This window comes from Peromyscus leucopus, chromosome 4 (genome assembly GCF_004664715.2).
Source record: "Peromyscus leucopus breed LL Stock chromosome 4, UCI_PerLeu_2.1, whole genome shotgun sequence".
In the NCBI taxonomy this organism is placed as follows: domain Eukaryota; kingdom Metazoa; phylum Chordata; class Mammalia; order Rodentia; family Cricetidae; genus Peromyscus; species Peromyscus leucopus.
In genome coordinates this window covers 15,212,071-15,240,032 of record NC_051066.1, presented here as the reverse complement: position 1 = coordinate 15,240,032, position 27,962 = coordinate 15,212,071, and the positions used below count along the sequence as shown (strand labels likewise).

The 27,962-nt window shown below is 47.3% G+C and overlaps 2 protein-coding genes across 4 annotated transcripts; both read left to right on the top strand.

Annotated features, from left to right (window-relative positions):
* The first annotated feature begins 1,012 nt into the window (after positions 1 to 1,012).
* On the top strand, positions 1,013 to 10,869 carry Zmynd19 (zinc finger MYND-type containing 19). Its single transcript, XM_028868697.1, has 6 exons — positions 1,013 to 1,283; positions 2,792 to 2,851; positions 4,699 to 4,805; positions 5,416 to 5,556; positions 9,475 to 9,655; positions 10,286 to 10,869. Exons 1-6 carry the CDS (start codon positions 1,233 to 1,235, stop codon positions 10,427 to 10,429), a joined length of 684 nt encoding a protein of 227 aa, XP_028724530.1. The 5' UTR covers positions 1,013 to 1,232; the 3' UTR covers positions 10,430 to 10,869.
* Positions 10,870 to 11,237: 368 nt separating this feature from the next.
* Positions 11,238 to 27,051, top strand: Dph7 (diphthamide biosynthesis 7). Of its 3 annotated transcripts, XM_028868695.2 has the most exons (9): positions 11,238 to 13,935; positions 14,332 to 14,465; positions 15,030 to 15,117; positions 16,857 to 16,951; positions 17,436 to 17,608; positions 22,273 to 22,342; positions 22,431 to 22,496; positions 22,847 to 23,019; positions 26,401 to 27,051. In XM_028868695.2, the coding sequence occupies exons 1-9, from the start codon at positions 13,789 to 13,791 to the stop codon at positions 26,835 to 26,837; spliced, it is 1,383 nt and encodes a 460-aa protein (XP_028724528.1). In that variant the 5' UTR covers positions 11,238 to 13,788; the 3' UTR covers positions 26,838 to 27,051. The 3 variants fall into 3 exon arrangements, with proteins under 3 accessions (XP_028724528.1, XP_028724529.1, XP_037060606.1); XM_028868696.2 differs by lacking the exons at positions 11,238 to 13,935; positions 14,332 to 14,465 and having other exon boundaries at positions 14,810 to 15,117; positions 16,854 to 16,951; XM_037204711.1 differs by lacking the exons at positions 11,238 to 13,935; positions 14,332 to 14,465 and having other exon boundaries at positions 14,810 to 15,117; positions 16,799 to 16,951.
* Positions 27,052 to 27,962: the final 911 nt, after the last annotated feature.

Sequence of the window (27,962 nt, the reverse complement as noted above, 5' to 3'; positions counted from 1 at the left end):
TGATCCCCTCTCCAGGGGCAGCCTCTCTGATCCATCAGGTGTATCCTGGGGTCTCCTTTCAAGTCATGCGGATGTGTTGAATTACTATTTTGGAGGAACCTGCATTAAGACTACTGGTTTTATTACCAGGGAAACACACTCTGCTCCATCTTAAGCATCTCGCCCCTTCCCAAAAAGCTTTCTCTTAACCTCGGGACACCATCACAAGTCTGAAGAGGTTGGTAGGACAGCTGCGTTTTGAGCAAGGCATCTGGAAGTATTGTGAAGTTCCAAGGGCTGAGATAAGGGGTTCTAGCTTCTCTCATGACTCTTGTTAATTATTTCCAACACAGAACAACGAGAGCCAGAAACGTTTGCAGATTCTCAGATACCTGGGGTCACCTTGAAGCAGGTGGAGCCTAGACCTGGATTTAAGCTGTAGGCCTTACCCGCTATGTCAGGATGAGAGACTACGAGGTCTCTTTTTCCGGGAGACAGATCCCCACCCCAGCCTCTGGCTCCTCCTCACCGAAGGTCTTTAATCTCTCTTTGGAGACCTGGAGACCTAAGGCGCTTCGGATCCCGGAAGCACAGCGCAGGTACTAGCCGCGGCCTCGTAGGTTAGCTCTGGACACCAGGACCACTCATACAGCATCCTGCCAGCCCGTAACCACCCGGTAAGGACAGACGTTCCACGCTGCCCCACCGTACACGGCTCAGAGACGCGAATGCAAGCAGGCTCGTGTCACGAAGAAGCCACAACCAAACGCACCCGCTTCTGCCGCCTCAGCAGCCGCCGCAGCGCGCACAAAGCTTCCCGCGAAATTGACGTTGCGCCGGCCGCCGCGCAGGCGCCGCCCCCGGCTCGCCCCTCCCCCGCACTTGGTTCTTTTTCACGGCGCCTGCGCCCTTTCCCTATTTCTATTGGTCGATTAGCCGCGGCGCGCCACGACCGGCGGAGGGCGCGCCCCGCAATTGGTCGGTCGCCGCCGGTGGGGGGTGTGTCCCGGTCGCGCCCCGCCCTCTGCTCCGCTCGCTGGGGTGCGCGCGGCGGTGGCGGCGGCGCGTGGCAGGTCCGGCGGGCGCGAGGCGGCGGCGGTGGCCCGAGCCCGGCCCAGCCTCGTCCGCCCGCGGCCCGCCCGGCCTGACCCCGGCCCCGGCCTGACCCGGAGTGCCGCGGCCTCGCTCCGGCCCGGCCCGGTTGGGAGCCTCCGGAGGGAGCGGCTCCGCCTGCCGAGAGCGCAGGCCCGGCCATGACCGACTTTAAATTGGGCATCGTGCGGCTCGGCCGGGTGGCCGGGAAGGTGAGCGGTGTGGAGCGGTGGCGAGGCCTGCGCGGGCTGGGGCACCTGGGCGAGCAGCTGCGCGGGCCTGCTCGGTTCGGGCGCCGCCTTCCTCGCGGGAAGCTTCCCCGCGGCCGGGGGCGCGCCCCTCGGCCTCAGGACTCGTGTGGGACTGGCTTGCGCGGCACAGTTCCCGGCGTTCATCCCGTGCTGCTCTGGGCATCTGCGGCGGCTCTGGCGGCCGGGCTGCACCTGCGGCCGCACGGTTTAAACGCGGCGGCCTCCCGCCGTAACGCCCTCGGCCCGAAGCTCTGAGGGGAGTGGAGTGGCCGGTCCGCAGTAGACCTCGGCGGCGGCGGCGCGTTTTAACGTTGCCCAAGGGGTGGCCACGTTCGGTCACTCGAGTCGCAGGCATTTCTAGAGCACAGACGAGGAGCCAGGGCCCTGATCTTGGTAGGCTCGAAGGCTCTCAGGTGCTCCTCGCCCGGGCCACCACCCACCACATGTTGAGGCTGGGCTCCGAGGCTTGGTGCTATTCAGGAACTGTAGCCCTTAATTCCATTCCTTCCACCACTAGCTGCAGCTGCTGGTGGGAGAGAGGAACAGACAGAAAGTAGAGGCAGGTAACTGAGATCCTAGAAAGATCTTCCAGGAAAGTAATACCAACCTGTCTTCAGAACTGTTTCGTTTGCATTTTTTTGCAAGAGCTCAGGAAAGAACTGCTAGAACTTTCTGACTAGGGAGGGGTGGGAGCCTAGATGGCTTGACTCGGTAATTAATTGCAACAGCCTGGGCCATTAAAGCTTTTATTAGGAGTGTTTGCGACCAGAGGAAGAAGCACTATCCAGTGAGCACGTGCAATAACTACCCAGCCTACTGAATCTTCTACCTCAGTCCCATTCCCTTCCTTTACTCCAGTAAACTTGTGATTGACTGAGATTCTGGGTGAGTTAAAAGCTCAGTGCCACTTGTCAGGCAGGGTCGGTCTATCTGGTGTGGATGGGCCCTGAAGCCTAATTACCCACTCTGGTACATGTGATCATGTTTTGCTATTTTTGTTGTTATTGATTTTTTTTTTTTTTTTTTTGTGGTTTTTTTTTTTTCGAAGTGATGTAGCCCTGGGTGTCCTGGAACTCACTCTGTGGACTAGGCTGGCCTCAAACTCACAGATCCTCCTTAGTGCATGGAATTAAAAGGCATGGGCCACAAGGTTGCCCAGCCATGTTTTACTTTAAACATACTGGATTCAACTTTCTTCCTTGATATTTTTTCCTTTTTTTTTTTTTTTTTTTTTGTTTTTGAGACAGCCTCAGGACACTTTTGGCTGCCCTGGAACTCACGAGTTCTGTCTGCCACTACCTTAGAGTGTTGGGATTAAAGGTGTGTTCCACCATGCCCAGCTTGGACTTCGATGCGGTTACTTTCTGTCTCATTGGGAAATATTGTAGATTCTTGCTGCTGCTAGTTATGGTGTTACTGTTTCTTAGGCCCATCTCAGATGTAACCTTTGAAACATGGTTTATTTTCAGACCAAATACACACTGATAGATGAGCAAGACATACCACTGGTGGAGAGCTACTCCTTTGAGGTAAGGATGACTTTTGTTTGATGCTCAGGAAACATAAATTAGTTTCCTTCCTGGTTTTGGGAGAACAAGAGGACAGCCACTCATACTTATTCTCAGCTCCAAAACAGGTTGTGACAGCCTGGATAGACACTGCTGTCCAGTAGAGTCCATTGTGACCTCTTTCATACACATTACTTTTTGAAGACTCACTTTGTTGTGGTGTGCCCCCCCCCCCAGGGTTTCTCTGTGTAGCTTTGCGCCTTTCCTGGAACTCACTCTGTATCCCAGGCTGGCCTCTAACTCACAGAGATCCGCCTGCCTCTGCCTGCCGAGTGCTGGGATTAAAGGCGTGCGCCACCACCGCCTGGCTTAAAGATGAATCTACCTGCTTTTTTTTTTAAAGATTTATTTATCATGTACACAGTGTTCTGTCTGCACGTATCTCTGCAGGCCAGAAGAGGGCACCAGATCTCATTACAGATGGTTGTGAGCCACCATGTGGTTGCTGGGAATTGAACTCAGGACCTTAACCTCTGAGCCACCTCTCCAGCCCTGTTGTGTTTTTAATTAGATGTGTGTGTTGTAGCTTTGGAGCCTGTCCTGGAACTTGCTCTGTAGACCAGGCTAGCCTCAAATTCACAGAGATCCACCTGCCTCTGCCTGCTGAGTGCTGGGATTAAATAATTAGATGTCTTGAACCAGATGAGCAGACTTTTTTGAGCATAGCTGTCCTCCATCTTCTGCACCCTGATCTGGGAGGCCATCCTATCCTCAGTGTAGTCTTGGTAAAGAATCACTGGCTGTGCTGCTCCTCTTTCGCCTTCTCTCTTCAGCAACTTTCATATCCATCACTTCAGTCCCACACTAACATGTCAGCACCTCACACTTTCATGGCTGCTACATATCTAGGAATTATTTGGATTGTGTTTTTTTGTGGGGGACAGGGTCTTGCCATGTACCTCAAGCCAGCTATGAACACTCATTCTCCCTGTCTTCATTTCCTGAGTGCTAAGATTGCAAATGTGGACCACCACAGCCAACTTTGAGCTTTTTTTTTTTTTTTCCCTTCCAAGCATTTTTTTTCCTGGGTTTTATTTAATTTTATTTTGTGTGTATGAATGTTTACCTGAATGTGTATGTACTAGTCACAGAAGAGTTGTGAGCCATCATGTAGGTGCTGGGCATCAAACTCAGGTCATGAAAGAGCAGCCAGTGCTCTAAACTTCTGAGACATCTCTAGTGCTACCCCCATCCAACCCCTTTCTGGACTTTTTTAAGGGTGGGAAATTTTGGTTTGGTTTGGTTTGGTTTGGTTTGGTTTTTTAATGATTTTTTTTTGTAATTTATATAACTTTATTTTATGTGCATCAGCATGAAGGTGTCAGATCTCCTGGAACTGGAATTACAGACAGTTGTGAGCTGCCATGTGGGTGCTGGGAATTGAACCCAGGTCCTCTGGAAGAACAGCCAGTGTTCTTAACCATTGAGCCATCTCTCCAGCCCCTTGTTTTGGTTTTTGAGACAGGGTTTCTCTGTGTAGTTTTGGTGCCAGTCCTGGATCTTGCTCTGTAGACCAGGCTGGCCTCAAACTCAGATCCACCTGACTCTGCCTCCTGAGTGCTGGGATTAACTGTGAGTAGCACCACCGCCCGGCAGGGGTGGGAAAATTTACTTCTTGGTGTCCACAATATTTTCCAAGTTGTTCATGAAGGTTTTTTTCCTGAGTGGAGCAGGAAGCCCCTGTACTTTGTGAGTCCTTGAAGCAGGATGTCATCTGTACCTCTGGCATTTTTCTAAGCTGCATTTGAATTGTTGGTGAGAGGTGGAGGCTTTCCAATAGACCTACTCTGCTCTGTGCTCCTTCGCAGGCTCGAATGGAAGTAGATGCTGATGGGAATGGTGCTAAGATATTTGCATATGCCTTCGACAAAAACCGAGGAAGGGGCTCGGGCAGGCTTCTGCATGAGCTGCTGTGGTACGTATTTTCCAGCTGATTCGTCTTTCCACCTATTCCCCATGTGAGCTATGATATGCACAGTATGCCTGAAAGTTAGAGAGCATTGTTCTCAGTGGAGTGGGACTCAACCTTATCTTCCCTGAGTCTGGGAGTTTATTTTGTGACCTTTGCCACTAACTCAAAGGAATGACTAATGTACATATCACTTTAAACAACTGGTGGGATTCTGATGAGACAGGCTGTGTGGAGGAAGGGGTTCTGCTTTTTGACCCTTATGGTGAGCCAGGCTGAATCCTTAGAAAATGAACTATTGATCCTGAGTGTAGAAGGTAGGGTTTGAAATGTTGAGACCTTCTAGGCAGGGAACTTGTCTCTAGATTATTTTGGTTCGTTTAGGGGTTCTATCCTTTACCCTCTGAGCAAAGCCCTTAAATCCAGGAGCAGAATCATCAACCTGGTCCCATTTGTGTGGGCCAGACTGATGTGCTTGGCTTCCTCTTGGTATGCCCCTTGGGCTGGGTAAGGGCCCAGTTCAGACTACATGGTTGGTATTTCTTTGTGGTTGGACATTCATTCTCAAGTAAAGTGCTTGAGGCTCTTTCCCTCAAGAACAAAATTCTTTCCCTAGGGAACGACACAGGGGAGGTGTGGCTCCCGGGTTTCAGGTGGTACATCTCAATGCTGTGACTGTGGACAATCGCCTGGACAACCTGCAGTTGGTACCATGGGGCTGGCGACCCAAAGCTGAAGAGACCTCCAGCAAACAAAGGTGGGTCTTCCCTGGCCAACACCCGACACCTAAAGGGCCATCCCATGTTTCCGTGTTCCTGTTTTGGGCTTTAACTGTGAGTACTTTGGGACCTTGATAGCCCACCTTTTGGGGGGCATGGGGAGCATTGTCTTCATGGGAGAGGGAAAAATTTTCCTTTTTGAGGGGTTTTGAAAATTGTCTCCCTGGCTATCTTAGAAGGCAGTATGTAGACTAGGCTGACCAGGCACAGAGATTCTCCTTCCTTTGCCTCCCCTGTGCTAGGAGTAAAGGTGTATATATAAACCCCCATGTTTAGCTAGAAGAATTTTTATGATTAATTTTTGGGATTGATTTTGTGATAATTGCCTCTAGGGACATTTTAACTGGTGTGATGGAATGAGACCATACTCCAGGACCACACAGATGATGGGCCTCTGTCATGTTCCTTGCTGAACAGCTTTCCCTGAGCTGTGGTTTAAAGGAAATAGTAGGACAGTGGCTTAGGGACTGGGCCTCTTGGTTTCCCAGTTCCCTGTGGTCCTGAAAACAGCATTGCACAAGGTTCTATCCTGGAGGTCATGTTCTTGCTGGTCCTGGGACTCACCACGGTGAAATGAACCTCACGAATCTTTGGAGAAACACTCAGGGACCAGTAGGAAATGGTTGGGGGAATTTGAGCAGATAGTCCCAAGCCACACAGGTGTCATTAACCTGTTCATAGGCCTCTCCTGAGGGCTTCTAAGCAACCTTCCTTGGCACTGACCGCCCCAACAGATGCTAGAAGGAGTGGTGAGGTTGATGTTCTAGGCTGTGGGCAGATCTTTGTAGCAGCTGTTTTCAGGTGATGCTAGAGCTCCATGTACTTACTGTAAGTAGGAGCTGTGGGAGGGTCCAGCCTTCTGTACTTGATGTTCAGTATTGTCTCTAGGTCCTTAGAAGACAGTTAGTTGCCAAACTGCTATTCTGCTCTTGCAGGAGTGTGAAGGCAGCCCTGTGAAGGTCTCAGCCCTGAATCTGCTTAGTTTGAGGTCTGAGTCTTCAGTTCTGTCTTAACAGTCCCTGCCCACCCACCCTTTATTTTGCTTCATGAATCTTAGGCTGGCTTCAACTTGCTATGTAGCTGAGAAGCTGAAATTGACCTTGAACCTCCTGAGGTAGACATCCTATTCAGTAGGGTCCCCACAGGACTGTCTGACTATCCTGTGGTTGAGTGCTGTCTTTAATCTTCTGAATATACTTTATGATTATGAGCTATAACAACTACAGTTAAAACCTCTATTTGGAAAAGGGCAGTTACAGTCCTGGGGGTAGAGGGCTGGGGTTTGTGGTCAGATGGCCTATTGGCCCTTTCCTCAGCCAATTTTTGGCTAAGTTTCATTGGAACTGTGCCCTTCAGATAGGTAGTACCTCTTGCTGGCAGAGGTAGGCCCAGATTGGACCAGTATTCATGAAGCATGCCTGGTATGTGTGTGTAAGTGGGTGTACAGGGAGAGAATATGTGTTGCAGGGAGAGGGGTGCTTGAGCCAGTGGGCACATGCAGTCAGAGGAGAATGTTCAGTGTCCTTGTTTGTTTGTGAGTGAGAGCAGGTTGCTTGTAAGGTTTAGTTAAACAGCCCCTGTGCAGAAACCAGCCATGCTTCGCCAAAGCCCCACACAGAGTCTACTATACCCACTTATGGGCGGTCAGCACTCATATTAGGGCTATCCTGGTTAATATATGATTAACTACCATGATCAAAGGCAACTTGGAAGATAGAGTTTGGTTTAACCATCATGTCACAATCCATTATTGAGGGAATTAAGGGCAGAAATTCAAGCAGGAATGTGGGTGGAAGCAGAACTGAAGCAGAGAGCACTTGGGAGCATTATTTTTTGGCTTTCTCTTTGTAGCTTGCTCGCCTTGCTTTCTTAAACAGTCTAGGCCAACTTGGCCAAGAGTGCCCACAGTGGTCTGGGCCCTCTTATATCAATCCTCATTCAAGAAAATGCCCCACAGACAGGCCTACAAGCTGTGTGATGGAGGTAATTCCTCAGTTGAAGCTCTGGCTTTCCAAGTGACTAGTTTGTATCAAATTAACAAAAACTAGACATAGTTGATCCTTTGTCAACTTGACACACACATAATACTTTAAGCCATATTATTTCTTATCTCCAGATGTTGATATTACCAATATAAAACCAAAAGCCAACATATAAATAACTCAAGTGTCGAATCTCTGAGACTCACTCATAATCTCTAGGCTCCACAGGGTTTGGGAGCTCTTTGCCACTTGTACCTCTGCCATCCACAGCATGCCACAGCTTACCTTGTAGTCTCATGCTAGGTCTGCACTACATATACAGCTGTCCTTGGTGCTTATCCCATAGTCCTGGGATTTCCAGCTGAGGCTACACCTTAACCAGTGGTCTCACCTGGGTCTGAGCTGCTTTCCATGAGCTCTTTAGTCCTGAAACTTCCATGCTACCAAAACCATTACCATGTGAGAGACTCTAACACATTAATTACCAAATTTGGCTGCCATCTTAAGATGCAGCCTTGACCCCTTCTGGACCACAACTCTGTGCTAGCTCACAGAAAATACTTCCTACAGGATGTCATATCAGTGATGCTGGTCTTTTGTTAATCACAAAATCACACCTGATTCTTCAGCCCCAGCTAGATCCTTAATTTAAATACAGCACGTGAACATCTCCCAAGCTTGGCTTCCATCCTCTGCATTTCTTTCAGCACTCTTTTTTTTTTTTTTTAAAGATTTATTTGTTATGTATACAGTGTTCTGTCTGCACATATCCCTGCAGGCCAGAAGAGGGCACGAGATCTCATTACAGATGGTTGTGAGGCACCATGTGGTTGCTGGGAATCGAACTCAAGACCTTTGGAAGAGCAACAAGTGTTCTTAACCTCTGAGCCATCTCTCCAGCCCTCTTTCAGCACTCTTATCTTCTAAGCTTTTATAGAACAGCCCACTAGGCTTGGAACTCTGGCTTTTCTAGTCCAAAGTTCCAAATACTTCCACAATCCTTCCCAAACCAACTTAATCAAGTCTATCACAGCAATACCCTACTCTGGCACTAATTTCTGTATTTTTCTGTGGTTGTGATAAGACACTATGATTAAAAGCAACTTAAGGAAGAAAGTTTATTTGGGATATAGTTCCAGAGGGATAAGAATCTTAGGACCAGGAAACATGGAGCAAGCAGCAAGCATAACAGCCAGAGCAGGAAGCTCATAGCTTATATCTTCAACCACAAAAAAATGAAGCAGAGAGCACGAAGTGTTAAGTAGCCCAAGGCTTTAAATTCTTAGCCTTCCTCTAGTGATGTACTTCTTCCAAGTCTGTACCTCTTAAACCTCTGCAGACAGTGCTCCCAACTGGGGACCAAGTGTTCAAATACTCGAATCTGTGGTAGCATTTGTCCTTTAGAACACCACATGGGCCTTCGTGTATGTAGCACAAGTCTCTCAGACTGCAGTTCCTGTTGTAATGTTCAGTTAACTTCTGGCCCACTTGTTCAGGAGTGATTTTCAGAAAGGCAGGATGGCTCTAACCTCAAAGGGGAAGTAGTGGGCTTCCTAGGTTGAAGGGCAGGATGAAGGTCTTCAGGCAGCACCAGGTAGGCAGCACCAGGTAGCCAAGCTTGCCAAACTCAAACTCTATGCTATTGAGTGCCTGTCAGCCCTAGCTTTGGGGAGAGTGATAGACTAGGTTTGTATATTACTAGGAGACAGGATTTAAAACAATTTTTTTGTTGTTTTGAGATAAAGTATCACTGTGTAGCTCTGGCTCCCACCACATCTGGCTAGGATTAAAAGTTTTTAATATGGAGTGATAAGTATATGCAGTAGTGATGGGCAGGGCCTACTTGTCTTGGAGTTCTCTCCTTGTGCTGACCCGGTCTGGCCAGAGTGCACTGAGGCTTCTGCTTTCTTTCAGGGAGCAAAGCTTATACTGGCTTGCTATCCAGCAGCTTCCCACGGACCCTATAGAAGAACAGTTCCCTGTCCTGAATGTGACCCGGTACTATAATGCCAATGGAGATGTGGTGGAAGAGGAAGAGAATTCCTGTACCTACTATGAGTGTCATTACCCTCCTTGTACAGTGATTGAGAAGCAGGTATGGAATGCTCCGCTGCGTCTTGGCCACCTCTGCCCAGCAGTGTGGGTGTAATGTGGCAGCTTTTCCCTGTAGACACCTGGGTAGCGCTGGGTGATTCTTCCTTTGCTGTTGTTTCTGTCCAGACAGGGCATAGGCTCTTCAGCTACAGTGCCTGTATACTCTCTTTCTCTGTCTCTCTCTGTCTCTCTGTCTCTGTCTCTCTGTCTCTCTGTCTCTCTGTCTCTCTCTCTCTCTCTGTCTCTCTCTCTCTCTCGTTATGTATGTATGTATGTATGTATGTATGTATGTATGTATGTATGTATGTGTAACTTTTGAGATGGGATCTTAATCTATAAACCATCCTGGCCTGGAACTCACTAGATATCTAGATCAGACTGGTTCAGATATCACCACAATCTTGCATCAATCATCCTAGTGCTGATAGTACAGGAGTGAACCACTGTGCCTGGCTTTTTTTAGGGGAACAGGTGAACAGGTGCTGGGGCTTGAGTCCAGAGCCTTGCATGTGGACCATATGCTGAATTTCATTCCCACGTAGGGTTTTAATTGCATTTTTCAAGATGCTGAGATATAGCTTCCATACATTTTGTTAGTGTGATATTGAAGCCACAGTGTTTTGTGTTTCAGCTTCGGGAGTTCAACATCTGTGGGCGTTGCCAGGTGGCACGATACTGTGGCTCTCAGTGCCAGCAGAAGGACTGGCCTGCCCACAAGAAGCACTGTCGGGAGAGGAAGCGTCCCTTCCAGCATGAGCTTGAGCCAGAGCGATGACGGGCTGAAGAGCTGCCACTGTTGCAGGTTCAGGGTTTCTAGCTCGTCATGAGCGCGGTGGAAGACAGACTGGAGGTGCCAAAGAAGCCAGCAATGGATCCAGAGCAGCTGCCATAAGACCTCACAGCAACATGAAGGCTGTGGGGACAGCGCCCCTCCAGTGTTCACCCCCAGCAGAGACAACGGGAGGCTCCCTAGGACCTTTCTCATTATTTATATGTTAATATGTTTGTAAACTCATGTACAGTTTTTTTCGGGGGGAGGTAAGGGAGGGTTAGAAACTTCAAATAGAATCATTTGTTGTACTCTTCAAATGGTAAACAGTCGGCACTCGGCTAGAAACTGTCATGTAGTCGAGCTTCTCTCCTGGGCAGTGACGATCCCACTGAGAGGCTTGCACAGTCATGTCTAAACAGGCAGAGTAAAGGGGTAGAATCATCCTTGTGGCCAGTCTTTGCTCAAACCCCTGTTGTCCAGCCTCCCCGCACCCCTTGAGACTGTCTCTCCATGCAGTCCTGGCAGTCTTGGAACTCGATGTGTAGATTGGACTGGGCTGGCTTTGAACTCAAAGAGGGTCCAGCTGCCTCTGCATCCCAAGTGTTGTGATTAAAGGCGTGTACTAACACGCCTGGCTCAGCTTTATTTTTGAGAAGAACTGAGTATAATGGAACGGATTATAATACTAGACCAGGAAGACCTGCCATCACTCCAGGTTGGCCTCTGAGCCGCAGAGTATGTTAGCTAGGAGCACAAGGAAGACTTTCCTATCTGGTGGCAGGTGCTATGGAGTGTTCCAGTAGGCTGGCTACTGTTTTAGTTACTAAAGGGTACTTGTTTTAGTTAGGGTTTCTATTGCTGTGATACAGACACCATGACCTGGAGAAAAGAGGGATTGTTTCATCTTGTAGTTCCATATCACTGTCCATCACTGAGGGAAGTCATGACAGGAAGTGAAGCAGAGGCTGCTTATTCGTTTCCTCCTCATGACTTGCCTAGCCTGCTTTCTTATAGCACCCAAGATCACCAGCCCAGTGCTTGCACTGTCCACAGTGAGCTGGGCCCTCCCAAGTCAATCATCAAGAAAATTCAGGACAGGTTTGTCCACAGTCCAATCTAGGGGACATTTCATAATTGCTTTCTTCCAAAATGATTCTACTTTGTGTCAAATTGACAAAACTAGCCAGCACAGTACTATATATCCCTACATTTGTAAATTATCACCTTTAGGCACAGAGACCCTTGGAGCTAGTAGTATACTGCTGCCCCAGTTCCAATTGTGGGTTGGAGTAGATGGGTTGGGGTCTAGGCAGCCAAAGGAGAGCCAGTGCCTCATTCACTGCAGAGGTGTGGTCTCCAGGATAGCACTGTGTTCTTTGGGAGAACCACAGGTGTCTGGGGGCTGTTTGGTATCTTGCTCACTTTGCAGAAATGAACCCATCTGTATGACTGGAACCTTAACTCAGGGTATGGTCCTTTGTGCTTCAAGCTTCCTACCTGACTGCTTGCCTTCTGGTTGGTGTGCAGGTCCCTGCTCTGCTCTTCCCTACTGCATTTCTACCACATTCCTTGATTCTCTGTGCTCAGTGCTGTTTCTGGCAGAGCACAACCCTTTGATGGCCTTATGTTTATAAGTAGTATCTCTATGGCTGTTTCTGCTTTTATGGTACACAGTGGCCTGGAGGGGAAGATAACTGAAACTCACAGTGGCACCATCCCTTGAGTGTTTAAGCTTGGAGAGGTGCCTATGTCAGACCTATACCAAGAAACACCCTTTTCTGTTCTGAAGGCCATGGTGGTTTTTAGCTAGCCTAGTTGGGATTCTGCCTCAGATCCTAGGTTGAACATCAATCTTTGTGATGTCATTGGGGTGGGGAGATGTGTGTATATATTGTAAAATATTGCTACCAACAGCAGCTGACTTGAGCCCTCCATGTCTCCATTTGGATAAACTAAGTGGTTAGGACTGTTGTGGTAAAGGGTTCCTATGTGGGTCGAACTTCTTGGGCTACAAGCTGTGATATTTGTATCTTTAAGAAGAATGGCCAGGAGCCGGGTGGTGGTGGCGCAAGCCTTTAATCCCAGCACTCTGGAGGCAGAGCCAGGCGGATCTCTGTGAGTTCGAGCCTAGCCTGGGCTACCAAGTGAGTTCCAGGAAAGGCGCAAAGCTACACAGAGAAACCCTGTCTTGAAAAAAACAAAAACAAAACAAAAAAAGGCCAGGTTGGGACTTTATCTTGTCCTTGTCCCCTGACCAGCAGGGGCTTCTTTACTCTGCCACCTTTGCATCAGAAAATTCCACTTAGCACTCAAGGTTGAACAACTGACCTAGAGGCATTGCTGGTAAAGGTGATGGAATACATTGGGCTTGCCTGTGGGTTCTTTCCATCAACTCTTCTACACCTACTAGCACAGATGCTGCTGTGCAGGGAAGGGGTATATCAGGTCATTTTTGTTTTCTCCCCATATCTGTTACCACCCCGACCTCCCCTTCTGATTATCCTATCTCTTGTTCTTTGTAGCTGCTTGTCTAGGTTGTTCTATGAACGTTCTGGTAGTTCAATTATGGAACCTTTTCTCCCTTCTGTACTGTGTTGAGCTATTTGACCTTGGAATAATCTAGTGCTGGAGGGATTGAGGTCTAGGTGCCTCCTCTGCTTCAGCTGCTAACTGGCCTGCAAGCTGGGTATATAGCCATATCCCAGCTTCAGTTCCCAGGCTGGAATCCCAGGTGTCCTGTGAATTTTCTTCCTGAAGCTGCTGTAACTAAGTGCCAAAAACTGGTTGGACTAAAACTAGAGATTATTGTCTCCGGGTCTGTTTCATGGTTTAATCAAGGTGCTTGCTGCTACAGCTACTGCAAGTGCTGGGGAAAGATGCTGCAAATCTCTGGATCTGACCGCATTCTGGGCTCATTTATGCATTGTTTCAGACTTCAAAGGGCACACTCTCTAAATCCTCTGCATGCTTCCAAGTTTTCACTTACACGAAGACTAATATTAGATCAGAGCTTACCCAGAGCATCATTTTGCCGATATAAAGACCGCATTTCCAACGGTCATGAATTACTGGGGTTAATTTCAAGATACATACATTTTTGGGACATAGTTGGATCCACAAGGTGTAAAAACCTCGTTTCCCTAAACCTGTTACTATACAGGAATTTTCTTGAGGGCTTCTGCATCATCTTGAGATGAGGTTTTTCTTCCTCTTTCCCTAAGCCCGTGCTTCTTGCTGCGGTCCTCCGGTTGATAGGGGGCGCAGCAGCTCTGCTGTTTCTGCGGACCGGAAGTCTCCCAGGGTCTGATGTGACTGAGGAAAGTGGAGAGGCTGTCGCGCACGCATCTTCTGGTTTTGACTCGATGGCGGGCAGCGGCTCGGGGACGCTGCAGGCTCTGCAGGCAGTGGATACTGAGTTTACTGCGGACTCGGTAGAGTGGTGCCCAGTAGAGGGTTGCCAGCACCTAATGGCCTGTGGAACCTACCAGCTGCGAACGCCGGAGGACCAGGTGCACGGCTGGGAGGGTGAGGCCGGGCCAGGAGGAGAGGAACTGCTGGCCTCCCAAGAGCCTAGAACTGTGAGAACTAATGGGAAAGTAAAGTGGGGCCTTTCAGGACCGTGCTTATCTTCGGAAGGTTTCTCTGAGCACCCAAAACCAACCACATAAGAGTGGAACTGGCCATGTAACTGCAGGCAGGTCGGGACCGTCCTGGCTTTACTGGGTCCGGCAGAGCTCCCCTGTTCATTGAACACTTGCAGGAAAAAGAGATTCTTTTCTCAGAAGTTGAGAGTTTTTACTTAAGGCAGAAGCTATTCTCTCCCTATCCTGGCCCTTAATTTTGTTCCCCATCCTTTGTAATCACAGTGTCTGTTAAGGTAACCAGATAATCTGTATATTCTGTAGCCTGCACTGGATGTCAGTGAGCCTCAAGTTCGTTTAGGTCGTCTCTACCTGTATAGTTTCAATGAGGACAACACGGCTAAACCTCTGGTTGAGGTCCAAAGAAGGGATTCTTCTGCCATCCTGGACATGAAATGGTAGGATTTGGGTAACCTCATCTGGTCTGACAGACTATTGATGTCCTAGGGGCCTTCAATGAGACAAGGGAACTGAACTCTGGGTTCCATCATTTGCTGCCCTTGGGAGGTAGAAAGCCCTGCTTGACATTTCCCTGGTCAATTTCCCAGCCCCAGTGTCAGAATTAGTCAGGGAAGCAACTCAAGTTCCAGTTTTTGGTTTTTTGTTTTGTTTTGTTTTTTGTTTTTGTTTTTTTGTTGTTGTTGTTGTTGTTTGTTTGTGTTTTCGAGACAGGGTTTCTCTGTGTAGCTTTGCGCCTTTCCTGGGACTCACTTGGTAGCCCAGGCTGGCCTCGAAATCGCAGAGATCCGCCTGGCTCTGCCTCCAGAGTGCTGGGATTAAAGGCGTGTGCCACCACCGCCCGGCTCCCTAGTTCCAGTTTTATAACCTGGAAAGCCTTTGTTTGGAGACAGAACAGTTAGTTGGCTCTAACCTGGTTTTGGAAATGAAATATAACAAATCATTGGAATCCATGATGCTCCTCCAATCTGTGAATGCATACTTTTTCTGTGATCTCCCGTCAGGTGCCATATCCCAGTGTCTGGCCACATACTCTTAGGCTTGGCAAATGCCAGTGGATCTATAGAGCTGCTCCACCTGATGGAATGTGAGGTCAGTAATGGGCCATGCTTTAATTGGAAAGGCCTTAGTGGAGGGGTCTACACTGATGCAGGCATTTTCCTAGAATGGTCTCTTCCATGATAGACTTTGTCATAATGTTTTAAGAAATCATGGAGCTGGGCGGTGGTGGTACATGCCTTTAATTTTAGCACTTGGGAAGCAGAGCCAGGTGGATCTCTGTGATTCGAGGCCAGCTTGGTCTACAGAGCAAGATCCAGGACAGGCTCCAAAACTACATGGAGAAACCCTGTCTCAGAAAAAAAAAAAAAAAAAAAAGAAAGAAAGAAAGAAATCATGAAATCTATTTTAAGTTATACTGGGTTCTGATGACATGAGGTCACCTGGAGCATCTTAATAGAAGACGGTCCATAGGTCTGGGTTTCTGTAGGGAATGCATTGCAAGCATGTATGGAGTTTATACCAAGGCTAAGAGTACCAGTAAATTGTAATTGTGTGAGTGTGGATTTGTGCATGCCCACAGAGGCCAGAAGAAGGTGTCAGGTCCCCTGGAGCTGGGGTTCCAGGCAGTTGTTAGCTTCGTGATATGGATGCTGGGAACTGAATTCTCATCCTATGGAAGAATAGGCAGAGCTTTAAACACCGAGCCATTTTTCTAGCCCAGAAATGATACTTCTTACGAGTATTGGAAGAACGGACTTCTTAAGTGATTTCCCCCCCCCCCAAGTGTTTCACAGTGATCCTGTGCCATGCTTTTGCAAAATGACTTTCTCTGATTATTATGGAAGGGCCCGGACCAGATTTGGGGGGGAAAGAGAAGTACATCAACAAACTACAGACTGCCCTAACTGGGAGGCAGGGACAAACACTAATGCTGTTGCTATCATGGGGTCAGGGAAAAGATCTAGAAGGTGCTGACTGGTGGCAACTGAGCACTTGGGTAGAAAGTCTTGCTTCAGGCCTGAGAATGCAGCCTTGTCCTAGAAATGAGGGAAGGAAGACTGGTCCTAAGCATCAGATTTCAAGGCAGGAGCACAAAATCCAAGACTTTGGTACAGTGGCCTGCTTATGGAATCAAACACTATCCAGGTGGTTTAGATAATAAAACTCACATAAATCCTAGACAAGAGAAATAACATTTTAAAGACTGTTTTGGCCTCTGAAAAGGAAACAGCATTGCATTTCTATTCTCCTTGTCTCTGGGAATAGAATGTGCCAGGATTCTGAAGGCAAAGGTGATGCAGAGCATGTCCCAGTAGTGGTCTGTGGAGCCCACAAAGGTGACTGATGTGTCTAGCAGTGCATAAAGGCAGCACTGAGAAACATTTTTGCCCAAAGGTTATGTATATGGCAAAGTCCTTAAGATATGACTTCCCATGTCCTCAGGCCCTGCCCTGTGCTTGGTAAGTGGCAAGAGCTCACTCTGATGAAATGTTAATTAGCGGCTGAGAGTAGAGCCTGGTGGCAGACTGCTTGTCTAGCATGCAGGAGCCTGGAGCGCCATCTCCAGCACTATTAAAGCATAAATAACAGCAACAAAAACTGAGGCAAGACAGAGCCTGCCACTACTCCCAGTTCTTGGGGAGTTGAAGAAAAATGATTGCTTGAACTTGAAAGTTCAAGATGAACCTGAGCAACATGGGAGACCCTGTCTCAAAAAACAAACAGATGTACGTTTGATGCACGTTGTAACTGATGCCCGTTGCTCATACAGGGAGCACTTTAGGGAATGGAGGTTTGTCTAGACCAAGTGTCCCTTTTCTCTCCAGTAGAAGAACAGTTACACCCTACAATCAATTTCCAGCCTTATCCTGGAGGAGAGATGTCTCTCCTTGTCCCTGGATTGGTCAACTGGGAAACCTGGAAGGTAAGGGTCAGGTTTGGTGGGGGTCTGAGTCTCCTGAGGAACAATTCCTGTTTCTATTCCAAAAATTAAAGCGACCTTCTACCAGCTTGGTTCCCCAAACCTGGATGTTACTGTCAGTCCTAACCTTAAAACAGAAAATCATAGCATTTTTAGGTAAGTAGTGATGATGCCATCGTCGAGAGGAACCAGCCAGGGTTTCAGTGACAAGCTATGTGACAGTTTCATCCTTTGCCAGATACCCAAGAGGCCATCTTGGAGGCATGCTTACATGCTGCCTGAGAAATACCTCCTGTGGCCTATATGAGGATTAGAAGAGGATGGTTGTAACGGTTCTTTCTTGTATTTGCCTGCCCAGGTTGAGGCAGGTGGATTTCAAGTGTAAGGCCCACCTGGGCTACAAGGAACCTGTCTCAAAAACAAACAAAAACCAGAAAAGGATGGTAAATAGAGTTTAATAGGCTCTCCATTGGCTCCTTGTTTCTAGGGTCAGAGACCAGCCCTTGAAGATCATTAGCAGTGATTCTAAGGGGCAGCTGCATCTCCTGATGCTGAAGGAGGGAGTGGCTGAACTCCAGCTAGTGGCTTCATGGCCAGCCCATCACTTTGAGGCCTGGATTGCTGCTTTCAATTACTGGCAGACAGAACTCGTGTATTCAGGTGAGTTGGACATCAATATAGTCATCTCTGATGAAGACTTGTGAAGGGCAGGGAGAGGAGAGAATGGGGCTGGGCCAAAGCTGTGATTCAGTATGTAAGTGTGGCAGGAATTTTAGATGGTCTCATTAATAAAATCAAACCCGGAGCCAGGTATTGGGGTGAATGCTGGGAGATCAGAGAAGCAGAACAAGCCACAGCTACCTCACCTTGCCGGATCCTCAGCTGATCCTGTTTCCTCACACTGCCTCTGAGTCCTCATCCAGAATGAATCTCAGCTGAACTGCTGCTCGAAAGCCTGAAGCTTAACCAACTAAAAGCTTAACCAGCCAAATGCTTAACCAGCCAAATGCTTCTAGTTTCTGGTCCTCATGCCTTATATATCTTTCCTTTTTACCATCGCTCCCTGGGATTAAAGGCTCACTTTCTGGGATTAAAGATGTGTGTCACATGCCTGGCTGTTTCCAGTGTGGCCTTGAACTCACAGAGATCCAGAGGGATTTCTGCCTCTGGAGTGCTAGGATTAAAGGTGTGAGTGCCACCATTTTCTAGCCTTTGTATCTAGTGGCTGTTCTGTCTCTGACCCCAGATAAGTTTATTAGGGTGCACAATATTTTGGGGAACACAATACCACTACATGTGAGACCTTTGGACTGTCTATGGGAGGTGTGAAATCTGTTCTCATCTACTTTTTGTCTGCTCTCTGTAGACTTTGTCACATTGATTTCAGGTTTGTCCTTTTCTAGATTTAGCTTACCTTCCAAAATTAAAGGAAGCATGAGGAAAATAGGTAGTTTTCCTAGTTTTTGAGTGGTTTATCACTTTGGGCTGGTTGTATGAGAATGAGAAATTAACAAAATTAGCCATTTTGAGTGCCTTCTCGTCCAGGTGAGCTAAGTCATGTGAGCTGGGAAAGGATAGTCTTAGAGAAGACAGGATAAAATTTAAAACACTTGAGATTCCCAGGGCCTCGTGTGGTCTAGCCCCAGCTTCCCTTTTTGGTCTTGTTTGTTTTGTTTTTTTGAGACAGGGTGTGTCTGTGTAGCTTTGACTGTCCTGGAACTCACTATGTAGCATGGCCTGGAATTCACAGAAATTCACCTGCTTCTGCTTCCAGAGTACTGGGCTTAAAGGTGCCTACCATGCTTCTGGTTCTGTGTCTAGTGAGAAGCCTGCCCCAACACTACCTTCACTAGCCCAGTCCATGCCAAATCTCTCATGGACCCCAGCATCTACCATGGTTATTGTTATATGTGTAATGCTGTTTTGTTTACCCCCCAGGGGCAGGGTCCATATCTGTGTTATTTGCTATCATACTCTTGAACGATTTTTGTAAGAACCATGAAGAGTTCATTTTTTAAGTTTTTTTAGTTCCCACCCCCTATTTTTTAAGTTCTTTAATTCTAGGATAAGTTCTACCTCTATTCACTCAACAGGTGCTTACTGAGCTTTTAATGGAGGCTCAATCTGTAATCCCAGTCCTCGGGAGGCTGAGAAAGTATTGCTGTGAGTCTGATGTTAGTCTGGGCTACCTGCTTAGCCAGACTCTCTCAAAACAAAACCAGACACACTAACCTTCATTTCCTCCAACCAAAACAATTGGAACAAAAACCCCCAAAACTAAAACAACCCCCTCCCAAACTAAAAACTAAAACCAAACACATCCACAAACAGAAATACAAGCAGTTTATGTAACAGGGAGACTTTAGCAAACAGACTGTTTTCTCCAAGCTTACACTGAAGGGGAAAGGGGAACCTAATGTGTAGTAACAGGGAATTACATGGAGTGTCAGCGGTGTGATAATGTTCTGGAAAAAAGAAGAGTGTGCTGGAGAGCTGTGCATGCAGTGAGCGGTGGCCCCACAGCAGGCGCGGGCCTAGTGTGAGAGAAGAGCAGCCGCACAGCCGTGTGGAAATAGAAGGGCTTGCCATCAGAGGCAACAGGGCGGGCCTCAGGGCGGGCCACAGAGGGGATTGACTGCAGTGGAGTAACTGCAGAGGAGTGACATTTTCTGACTTATAGTTTAAAGCTTAAGAGTAGCTCTGGTTAGTTATACATTACAAAAGAGGAGGGCCGAGCTGGGGGCCGTCAACCAGAGGAGGATAAGCGTGGCTTTTACTGGGGTCTGGAGAGATGGCTAAGCAGTTAGGTTCACTTGCTGCTCTCGCACAGGACCCAGGTTCAGGTCTCAGCTGCCACATGGCAATTCACAACTGTCTGTAACTCCAGCTCTAGGGGATCTGATGCCCTTTTCTGGTCTCCATGGGCAATAGGAACTCACATGGTGTATATGCATACATGTAGGCAACACACAAACATAAAATTTTTGAGACAGGGTCTCACTATGTAGCTCTGCTGTCTTGTCTTGGAACTCTATGTAGATCAGGCTGGCCTCAAATTCAGAGATCCGATTGCCTCTGTCTCCTGGTCCTCTGGTGGGATTAAAGGTGTACACCACCAAAAAGAAAAGAACAAGAATGGTTCATGCTAAGTTGGGAGAAGTAAAGGTGAGAAGTATATTTGGGATCCATGTAAAGGCAGATCCAGTTGGATTTCCTGATAAAGATGGAGTGTATGAGTGTGTATGTGTGTAAATGTAATAGAACAAGGGAAGAACACAGTCCACTATACAAATTTACCCAGGAACCATAGTTTATACTTTAGGTTCACCTGGCTTCATGCCTAGCTCAGCTTATCTGCTGTTCCACTTAATTAGACCATGTACTTACTCCATATCCTTTGTGTCTATTGCAGGGATCTATAGTGTCTATTCAGTAAATACCTATTAGATGGGTATATGGATAGTTGGTGGGTGGTAGGTGCTGGATACGTGGGGAATGGATGAATGTGAGATGGCAGATGAAGGATGGAAAGTAAGTAAATTGATGTGTGAGTGATGGGTGTGATACTGGGTGGATAGTGGATGGATGGATGATTGGGTAATGGGTGAATAGTTAGTGAGTAAAGTAGACACTGCTCAGTATTTTCCCTCTCCCTTCTTCACCCTGCTTTTGGGCCCTGCTCTTGAGTCTTTTCCTTCTGTCAGGATGCTGTTTTTTACCTTCTGCCTTGGCATTGCTTTTCTTTAAAGACTAGTTGTTGACCAAGAGGCTAGTTGTCCTGCTGTTTCTTTTAGTTTTCATGAAACAAGCACAGGGCTTGGTTTTGGTTGTTGTTAAGAGCGTGTGTGTGTCTGTGTGTCTGTGTATCTATGTGTGCATGCACACACATGTACAAGCCCCTGTGGAGGCCAGAAGAAGACATGGATCTTCTGGAGCTGATGTTACAGGTGGTTTTAAGCTACCTGATGTGGCTGCTATGAACTGAACTTGGGTCCTCTGTAAGAGAAATACATGTTCTTAACCACTGAGATGCCTCTCTGTTCCTAAGGGTCTTTTTTCCTTTTTTAACTTGCATAGGGCATTTCCCTTTGCAGCCCATAGCGTGCTGAAGGGTCCAGAAGGCCCTACTGTAGTCCCGTGCCCACTGCTTCTTTCATGTTGCTCCTTGGCAGGAGTCTTGGATATGGACACTCTGGCCCTGGGCAGCTGGGGGTCATGATACTAAGAATCCTCCTGGAAGGTCTTATGGCCAGATATGACTCAGCAGTCACTCTCATGATTAGGATACCCAATGTCATACCACTTTTTGTTTTGTTTGTTTGGTTTTGTTTGTTGTTGTTGTTGTTTTGTTTTTCAAGACAGGGTTTCTCTGTGTAGATTTGGAGCCTGTCCTGGAACTCACTCTGTAGACCAGGCTGGCCTCCAACTCACAGAGATCCACCTGGCTCTGCCTCCTGAATGCTGGGATTAAAGGCGTGTGCCACCACTGCCCAGCTGTCATACCACTTTTAATTCTTTTTTATTATTCTACTTACAGCCCTGTCAGAACACAGTCATGTGAGTCACATGGAGTCATGTGAGAATTCTGAGTGCTTGTGAGAAAACAAGACAAGAGTCTTGTGACCTCAGGTTCTTCAAAAGCATGGAATTGTTCTTGGATTGTACTTTTGTGCCCCTCAGGTGTAGTGGATAGGAGTTAGTGTACTTAGATTATTCATTACAGCTGGCTATTGTTATTTGTTTGCATGCCTCTATGGGAAACCATGTGTTTGTGTGTGTGGCTTGCCTGCCACATGCAGCTTGCCCTCGTGACTGTACACTTTAGTCATGTGACTTCTCTTAACCCCCAGTATAAATTGTCTGATGCTCTGAATAAAGTTGGCTATTGCATGAGACTTTAGTGTATCTCATTTGTCAGTTCCATTCTCCCAGGTTCAAATGTCTCTAGAGCGGTAAACAGCGCTTTGATCTTCTACCCAGGTGCCCTCAGTTGGAAGATAGAGTGCCTAGTGACTGTTTCTGATGTTCTCTCTGGGGCCTTCCTAACAAGTGTCACCATAAAATTACACATGAAAGGCACCTAAGAGACTTTCTTACAGATTCCTTTCTTTTTTTTTTTTTTTTTTTTTTTTTGGTTTTTTGAGATGGTTTCTCTATGTAGTCCTGGCTGTCCTGGAACTCACTCTGTAGCCCGAACTCACTGAGATCCGCCTGCCTCTGCCTCCCAAGTCCTGGGATTAAAGGTGTGCGCCACCACTGCCCGGCTCTTGCAGATAGATTCCTTATTAATGTCATTGTTGATGGACTTCTCTGTCTTCCCACAGGGGGAGATGACTGCCTTCTAAAAGGCTGGGACACTAGGATGCTTGGCACACCTGTCTTCACTAGCAAAAGGTACTGGTTAGAGCTTGGGCGTGGCCCCTCTGTGCTCCTGTCTTAGGACATTTCATCCTTTACCGTGTTTGTTCCGCTTTGCCTACAGACACTCCATGGGTGTGTGCAGCATCCAGAGCAACCCCCATCAGGAACATATACTGGCTACTGGAAGGTGAGTCCCTGGAGAGGGTCTACTGGTTTGTGCATTTCTCACCTCCTCTCCACAAGGACTTCAAAATTGAGTCCGAAGCTTCAGGTGTCTGGGTCCAGAAAGTGGGGTATGTCCTTAAAGATAAGTGGGTAGGCAGTTTGTGCAGGACTTTAACCCCAGCACTAGGGAGGCAGAGGCAGGTGGATCTTTGTGAGTTTCAGGCCAGCCTGATCTGTATAGTGAGTTCCAGGTCAGCCAAGGCTTCATAGTGAAACCCTGTCTCAAAAAAAAACTGGTGGACAGGACCTGGGTGGTGTTTGGGGAGATGTGGGCATGAGCTTTCCTGCATGCCAATGATTGGATGGTTCCAGCTACGATGAGCACGTTCTGCTGTGGGACACTCGGCACATAAAGCAGCCACTGGCAGACGTGCCGGTGCAAGGAGGCGTGTGGAGGCTCAAGTGGCACCCAGTCCACCGCCACCTACTCCTGGCGGCCTGCATGCACAACGGCTTCAAGATTCTCAACTGCCAGACGGCCATTGGTGAGTGGGGACATAGAGCTGGCCTCAGGGCAGGGAGTCAGGTGGTTTTCTCCATAGGCCACACCCAGAACTTATCACAGCCCCGCCCAATACCTGTATTGGACCTCAGTTTCAAGAACCCACTTTCATCCTGGCTTCCTCATGCCCAGTTCAGTTGTCTAAGTCCTCCTGCATTGTACAGTTCCCTGGCTCCACCGGGGTCCTGTCCAGGAGTGTCACCACTTGTCCCATCCTTGCCCTGCCTTCTCTGAGTTTCCTACTTGTGAACAGCTTGGACTCCAGTCTAGCCCTGCCTCACATGTTGCCTTCCCCTTGTTCCCTTTCTCACAGGTATTAGTTAAGCCTAACTCTGTCAGTGGCTGTAGGGAACGGGCCTCACTTATAGGGGGTGCTGTAGAAGTTCTTGCATTTGCTTGGTGAACCACAATATGAAGTCACATGATCAGAACCATTTCCCATCCCCCTTTCTCTTTCCAAGCCTTAACTCCTTCCTCTCCTCATTCACAGATCACAGTTTCTCTTCTTTATCCCCTCTCCCTCTAGTCTCCCTCTGAAAAGAAGCAATCTGAAGACTACCCCAGGATCCCATCATTAAATTGCTAGTCTTTAAGTCACTACTTTCTTGTATCTTTTTAGTTTTTTTTTTTTCTCTCTTTTTAAAAAAGATTTCTTTAAATTTGTGTGTGTGTGTTGCAGACAGAGTCTCACGTAACACAAGCTAGCTTCAAATTTGATATTTGAAGCTGGCCTTGAACTCAGAGGCAATCCTCCCGTCTCAGTGTCATGGGTACTGGGACTACAGGGACAACCATATCTGGTGTCCCTGCTGGTTCTTGGGGATTGCTTTTACCAGCTGTCACCTTGCTCCTGGACTGTGGGCCTGCTCTGTCCTTCATGTCCTCAAAGAAACTTCCTTTCTCTGTTCGTAATGTCTCTTCCATGATGTTGTGACTCTATACCATTGCAATGTGTACTGGCTTATTTCTGATACGTTCCTCATCTGCGGGGCTGTCTAGGGAAGTTATTAGAAATTTCTTCTGCAGACCTACTCAGGACTACACGTCCCTAGCCATTGTGTTACAGCCAGAGGCAGTTGCCATCAGTTCCTCACACTTGCTGTAGTCCTCTTAGCCTCTTGACTCTGTATGTGCTCTCCATTTCTTTCGCTTTTAAAAATATTTATTTTATAACGAGGACTATGGGGGTCCAGCCCCTCGATAGTCCCCTCCCAGGGTCCTCGGAAGGCTCTATCAACCAGCAGAGAATCTTTAGGGTCGGTAAATCAGTCTACGCACTCAGAGTTCTTTGATCCATTCGCTTTAATTCTTCTGGCATAACATCCTTTATACACAGCTTCAGTTCTGTTCTCATGTCTAGCTCCTTTCTTGCCTGATTTCTCTCTATATTTATCTACTGTCCCCTCTATGTTCTATCTTAATTCCTTCATCTAGTTCTGTCCCTTCTAGGTTCTCATCTATCTAGTTCTTTCCCCTATCAGCTCCTCTCCTGTCTCCTTCTCTCTCATCTGGCTCTTCCTCATCTTGTTCTTCCCCATCTGGCTCTTCCTCATCTTCCATCTCGTTCCTCTAGTCCTCTCTTTTAGCTCTTTAATCTAGTTCTTCCCCATCCCAGCTCGTTCCTCTCAAGTTCTTACCCATCTCGTTCTTCCATTCTCTTCTCTCTTCCCCCTCTGTCCTCTGCTTTACAGTTATATATCTCCCCAAAATCACAATCCTCCCTCCACCCAGGACACTCAGCCTGAACTTCCTCAGGCAGTGATTGTCCACTATCAGGATCAAATGGAGGGTTGATAAGAATTACAAAGAAGGGCACTAGTTGTTAATTACCATTTGTGACCCAAAGGGGAAGTGACTAATGAATCAACTAAAGGCTAAATATGGGTAATATCTAAGAAGAGGGGTCTTACGTGCACAACTATAACCTTAAATGTGTTTGGTAAAGGATGTTAAAAATCTATAAGTTGCTAGGTCAATGGGAGAAAATAAAACTGTCTTCTTTTTTCCTGTGGCTCCTATCTGTCCAAGCTGTCTGCCGTTTTTCTGCAGGGTGGGGGAAAGTGTGCTCAGTCTCTAGGCAACCTGTGTACAGCTAGATGCCTCTGGTGATACAGGGAGGCTTGAACTGGGAGTTCTGGCTGAGCATAGCTGTTAGCACAGAAGTTTATCTAAATATTCCTAGAAGTGGTTAGGTAAGTAGTTAGAGGTCTATAAAGTTAGTAAGGCTGTAAGAAAGGAGGGCCTAAGCTAAATTGTGTAAAACTATTACTTAGTATCCACCTGGCCTAGGCGGCGTCCTCTTGTGAATTTACTGTAAGTCAGGAGACTTGTACGTGGGCTGCTATCACTTGTTAGTCCTTGGAAGTTGGGCGCCCCCCTGGGTGGTGTCTCCTTGTGGAATTTAAGTCAGGAGACTTTCAGGTGGGTTGTTATCATTGTTAGTCCTTGGCAGTTGGGCTTCCATCTGGGTGGTGTATCCTGTAGTCCTTGAAAGTGGCCAAGGGAGATATCTGATTCCAGAGAAAGCCTTTTCCTGAGGCTGTTCTCCAAATTACCTGGAATGTGTATGTCCAGAGAGTGCTCAGTCTACACTGTTAGTCCTTCTTAGGGAAAAGTCAATTGGGAAAGCTATGAAGGCACACATGATTTTCATAACAGAATACAGCTGATATATAACAAGCCAAGTAACACCAAAAACTCCTTGGGATTTGGCTTCCTCTGGAGGAATTCCATGATCCCTCCAGGTAGTGACTTTGCCATAACCAGCTGAGTTCTTATGATATATTCCTGCGGCCCGCAACAATTTTATGTGTCTGTGTGTGCCTGCCTGCATGTATGTATGGGCACTGTGTGCATGCCTGGCACCTGAGGCAGCCAGAAGGATTTAGGAATTTTTGGAGCTGGAGGTGCTGGCAGCTATTACCTGCCATGTGAGTGCTGCAAACTCAACCCAGGTCTTCTGTAAGAGCAGCAAGTGCTCTTAACTGTTGAGCCATCTTTCTTGCCCTGTGCTCCCCATTTCTTTTCTGTCCTCTTCCCATCTTACTCCTGTGCCCTTTGTGAATGAGTTATACCTCCTTCTACAAAGTTTCTGCCAAACCCTGTAGTTTGGAAGCATGCCCCTTGTTTGTGGGTCTTGTATAGCCTAGGCTGATATCAGAGACATGGTGCACATTGCAAAATGCATATCCTGTTTCTTTTCTGCCCACCTGTGCACATCTTCATTCTTCTTATGCAGACTTGCCAGCTACTCAGTAAATGTGTGCTGATGGAATGGCCGCCCCGATGGGAGTTGATGGGAGACATAAATGAAGGCTGATTAGCTTTGAGTAATGCTGGTTTTCCTCTCTGTCCCTTGCTACAGAGGAGAAGCAGGACGTGACTGTCTTAATATCCCACGAAATGCCTAACTCATTAGTGTATGGGGCTGACTGGTCCTGGCTTCCTTCCCGTTCCATGAAGCCTACACCCACCTGGTCCTTCGATCAAAATGACATGGGAATGAGAGCAGTAGACTGCCACAGCCTGAAGGTTGCAGAGGAGTCACCAGCACCTTTCCATGAACAAATAGTGGACCACCATGTGGAAGGCCCTGCTAAAGCTCACAGCAGAGTTGAATTGAAGGCCTCTCTCCTTCCATCAACAGAGGACATGAAAAGCAGCAGCCAACTGCGCTCCTCTTCCAAGATCAGTGATCTCAGCCTCTTTAGTGGAAGGAATTTTGACAAGAGCCTCCTGGCCACCTGCTCCTTTTACGACCATGTTCTCCACCTCTGGAAGTGGGAGACAAAGCAAGCTTGAGGCTGCATTCTTTGCATCTTTCCTGGATGTGACTTGGGGAGTGCTGGCCTTTGAGAATGGACTTTCTGATTCTGTTTTGGCAGTGAATGGGTTTTCCAGCTCTACAACTAAGTGTCTTGGGTATATTTTGTATTTTCAGCCCTTCGTTTGTATTTAAGTCCTTATTTGTATTAATTAAATAACTTCAAATTTTTAAATTTTTTTTTAAAAATTACAATTTATGCATGTCTGTGTGTGGATGCTGGAAGAAGCCAGAAGAGGGCAGTGGATCCCCCTGGAGATATGGTTACAGGGGATTGTGAGCCACCATATGGGTTCTAGAAACCAAACTTGGGTGCTCTGCAAGAATATATGCTCTTACCCAGTAAGCTCCTAAACCTTTGAGTTAAAAAAATATGCCAGGCAGGCAGTGGTGGCCCACGCCTTTAATCCCAGGCTCGGGAGGCAGAGCTAGGCAGATTTCTGTGAGTTCGAGGCCAGCCTGGTCTACAGAGCCAGATCTAGGACAGGCACCAAAACTACACAGAGAAACCCTGTCTGGAAAAACAAACAAATATGCCATGTGGTGGTGATGTACACCTTTAGTCCTGGCCCTTGGAAGTCAGAGGCAGGCAGATTTGAGTTTGAGGCCAGCCAGGGCTGCACAGAGAAACCCTATCTGGAAAAACAAAAAAAACCCAAACAATTATTTCATGTGTATGAGTATTTTGCTGTGCTCCCAGAGATCAGAAGAGGATGTTAGATCACCTGGACATAGAGTAACAGACAACTGTGAAGCCGCCTTGTGGGTGTTGGAAGAACAGATAATACTCTTAACCTCTGAACCTTTGCATGCTAGCCAAACACTTCCCAGCTCTGAACTCATTTTAAAAATGGGTAATAGAATAAAAAGAGGCATGTAAACATTGTAAACTGCTTCAGGGAACACAAACTTGAAGTATTTGGCATGGTCAGTATGGGATACTCATCTCTTCATAGCATTAATAACTTCATCAGTTTTCATGTCTAGATAGATGGGCTTTATGGGAAAAAATCAGTGGTGTGTAGCTAGAAAAATTCCCAATGTCTTACCTGGGAGGAAAGAGGGCATTGGAATGTGTCTAACCCTCAGTAGGATACACGAGT

Bases quoted from the DNA above. Each gene is read 5' to 3' on its own strand.
- Zmynd19 (XM_028868697.1), top strand. From the start codon at position 1,233: ATGACCGACTTTAAATTGGGCATCGTGCGGCTCGGCCGGGTGGCCGGG. The intron at 1,284-2,791 runs GTGAGCGGTGTG...GTTTATTTTCAG, and splicing joins TCGGCCGGGTGGCCGGGAAG to ACCAAATACACACTGATAGA. The intron at 9,656-10,285 runs GTATGGAATGCT...TTTGTGTTTCAG, and splicing joins GTACAGTGATTGAGAAGCAG to CTTCGGGAGTTCAACATCTG.
- Dph7 (XM_028868695.2), top strand. From the start codon at position 13,789: ATGGCGGGCAGCGGCTCGGGGACGCTGCAGGCTCTGCAGGCAGTGGAT. The intron at 15,118-16,856 runs GTCAGTAATGGG...TCTCTCCAGTAG, and splicing joins TCCACCTGATGGAATGTGAG to AAGAACAGTTACACCCTACA. The intron at 17,609-22,272 runs GTGAGTTGGACA...GTCTTCCCACAG, and splicing joins GACAGAACTCGTGTATTCAG to GGGGAGATGACTGCCTTCTA.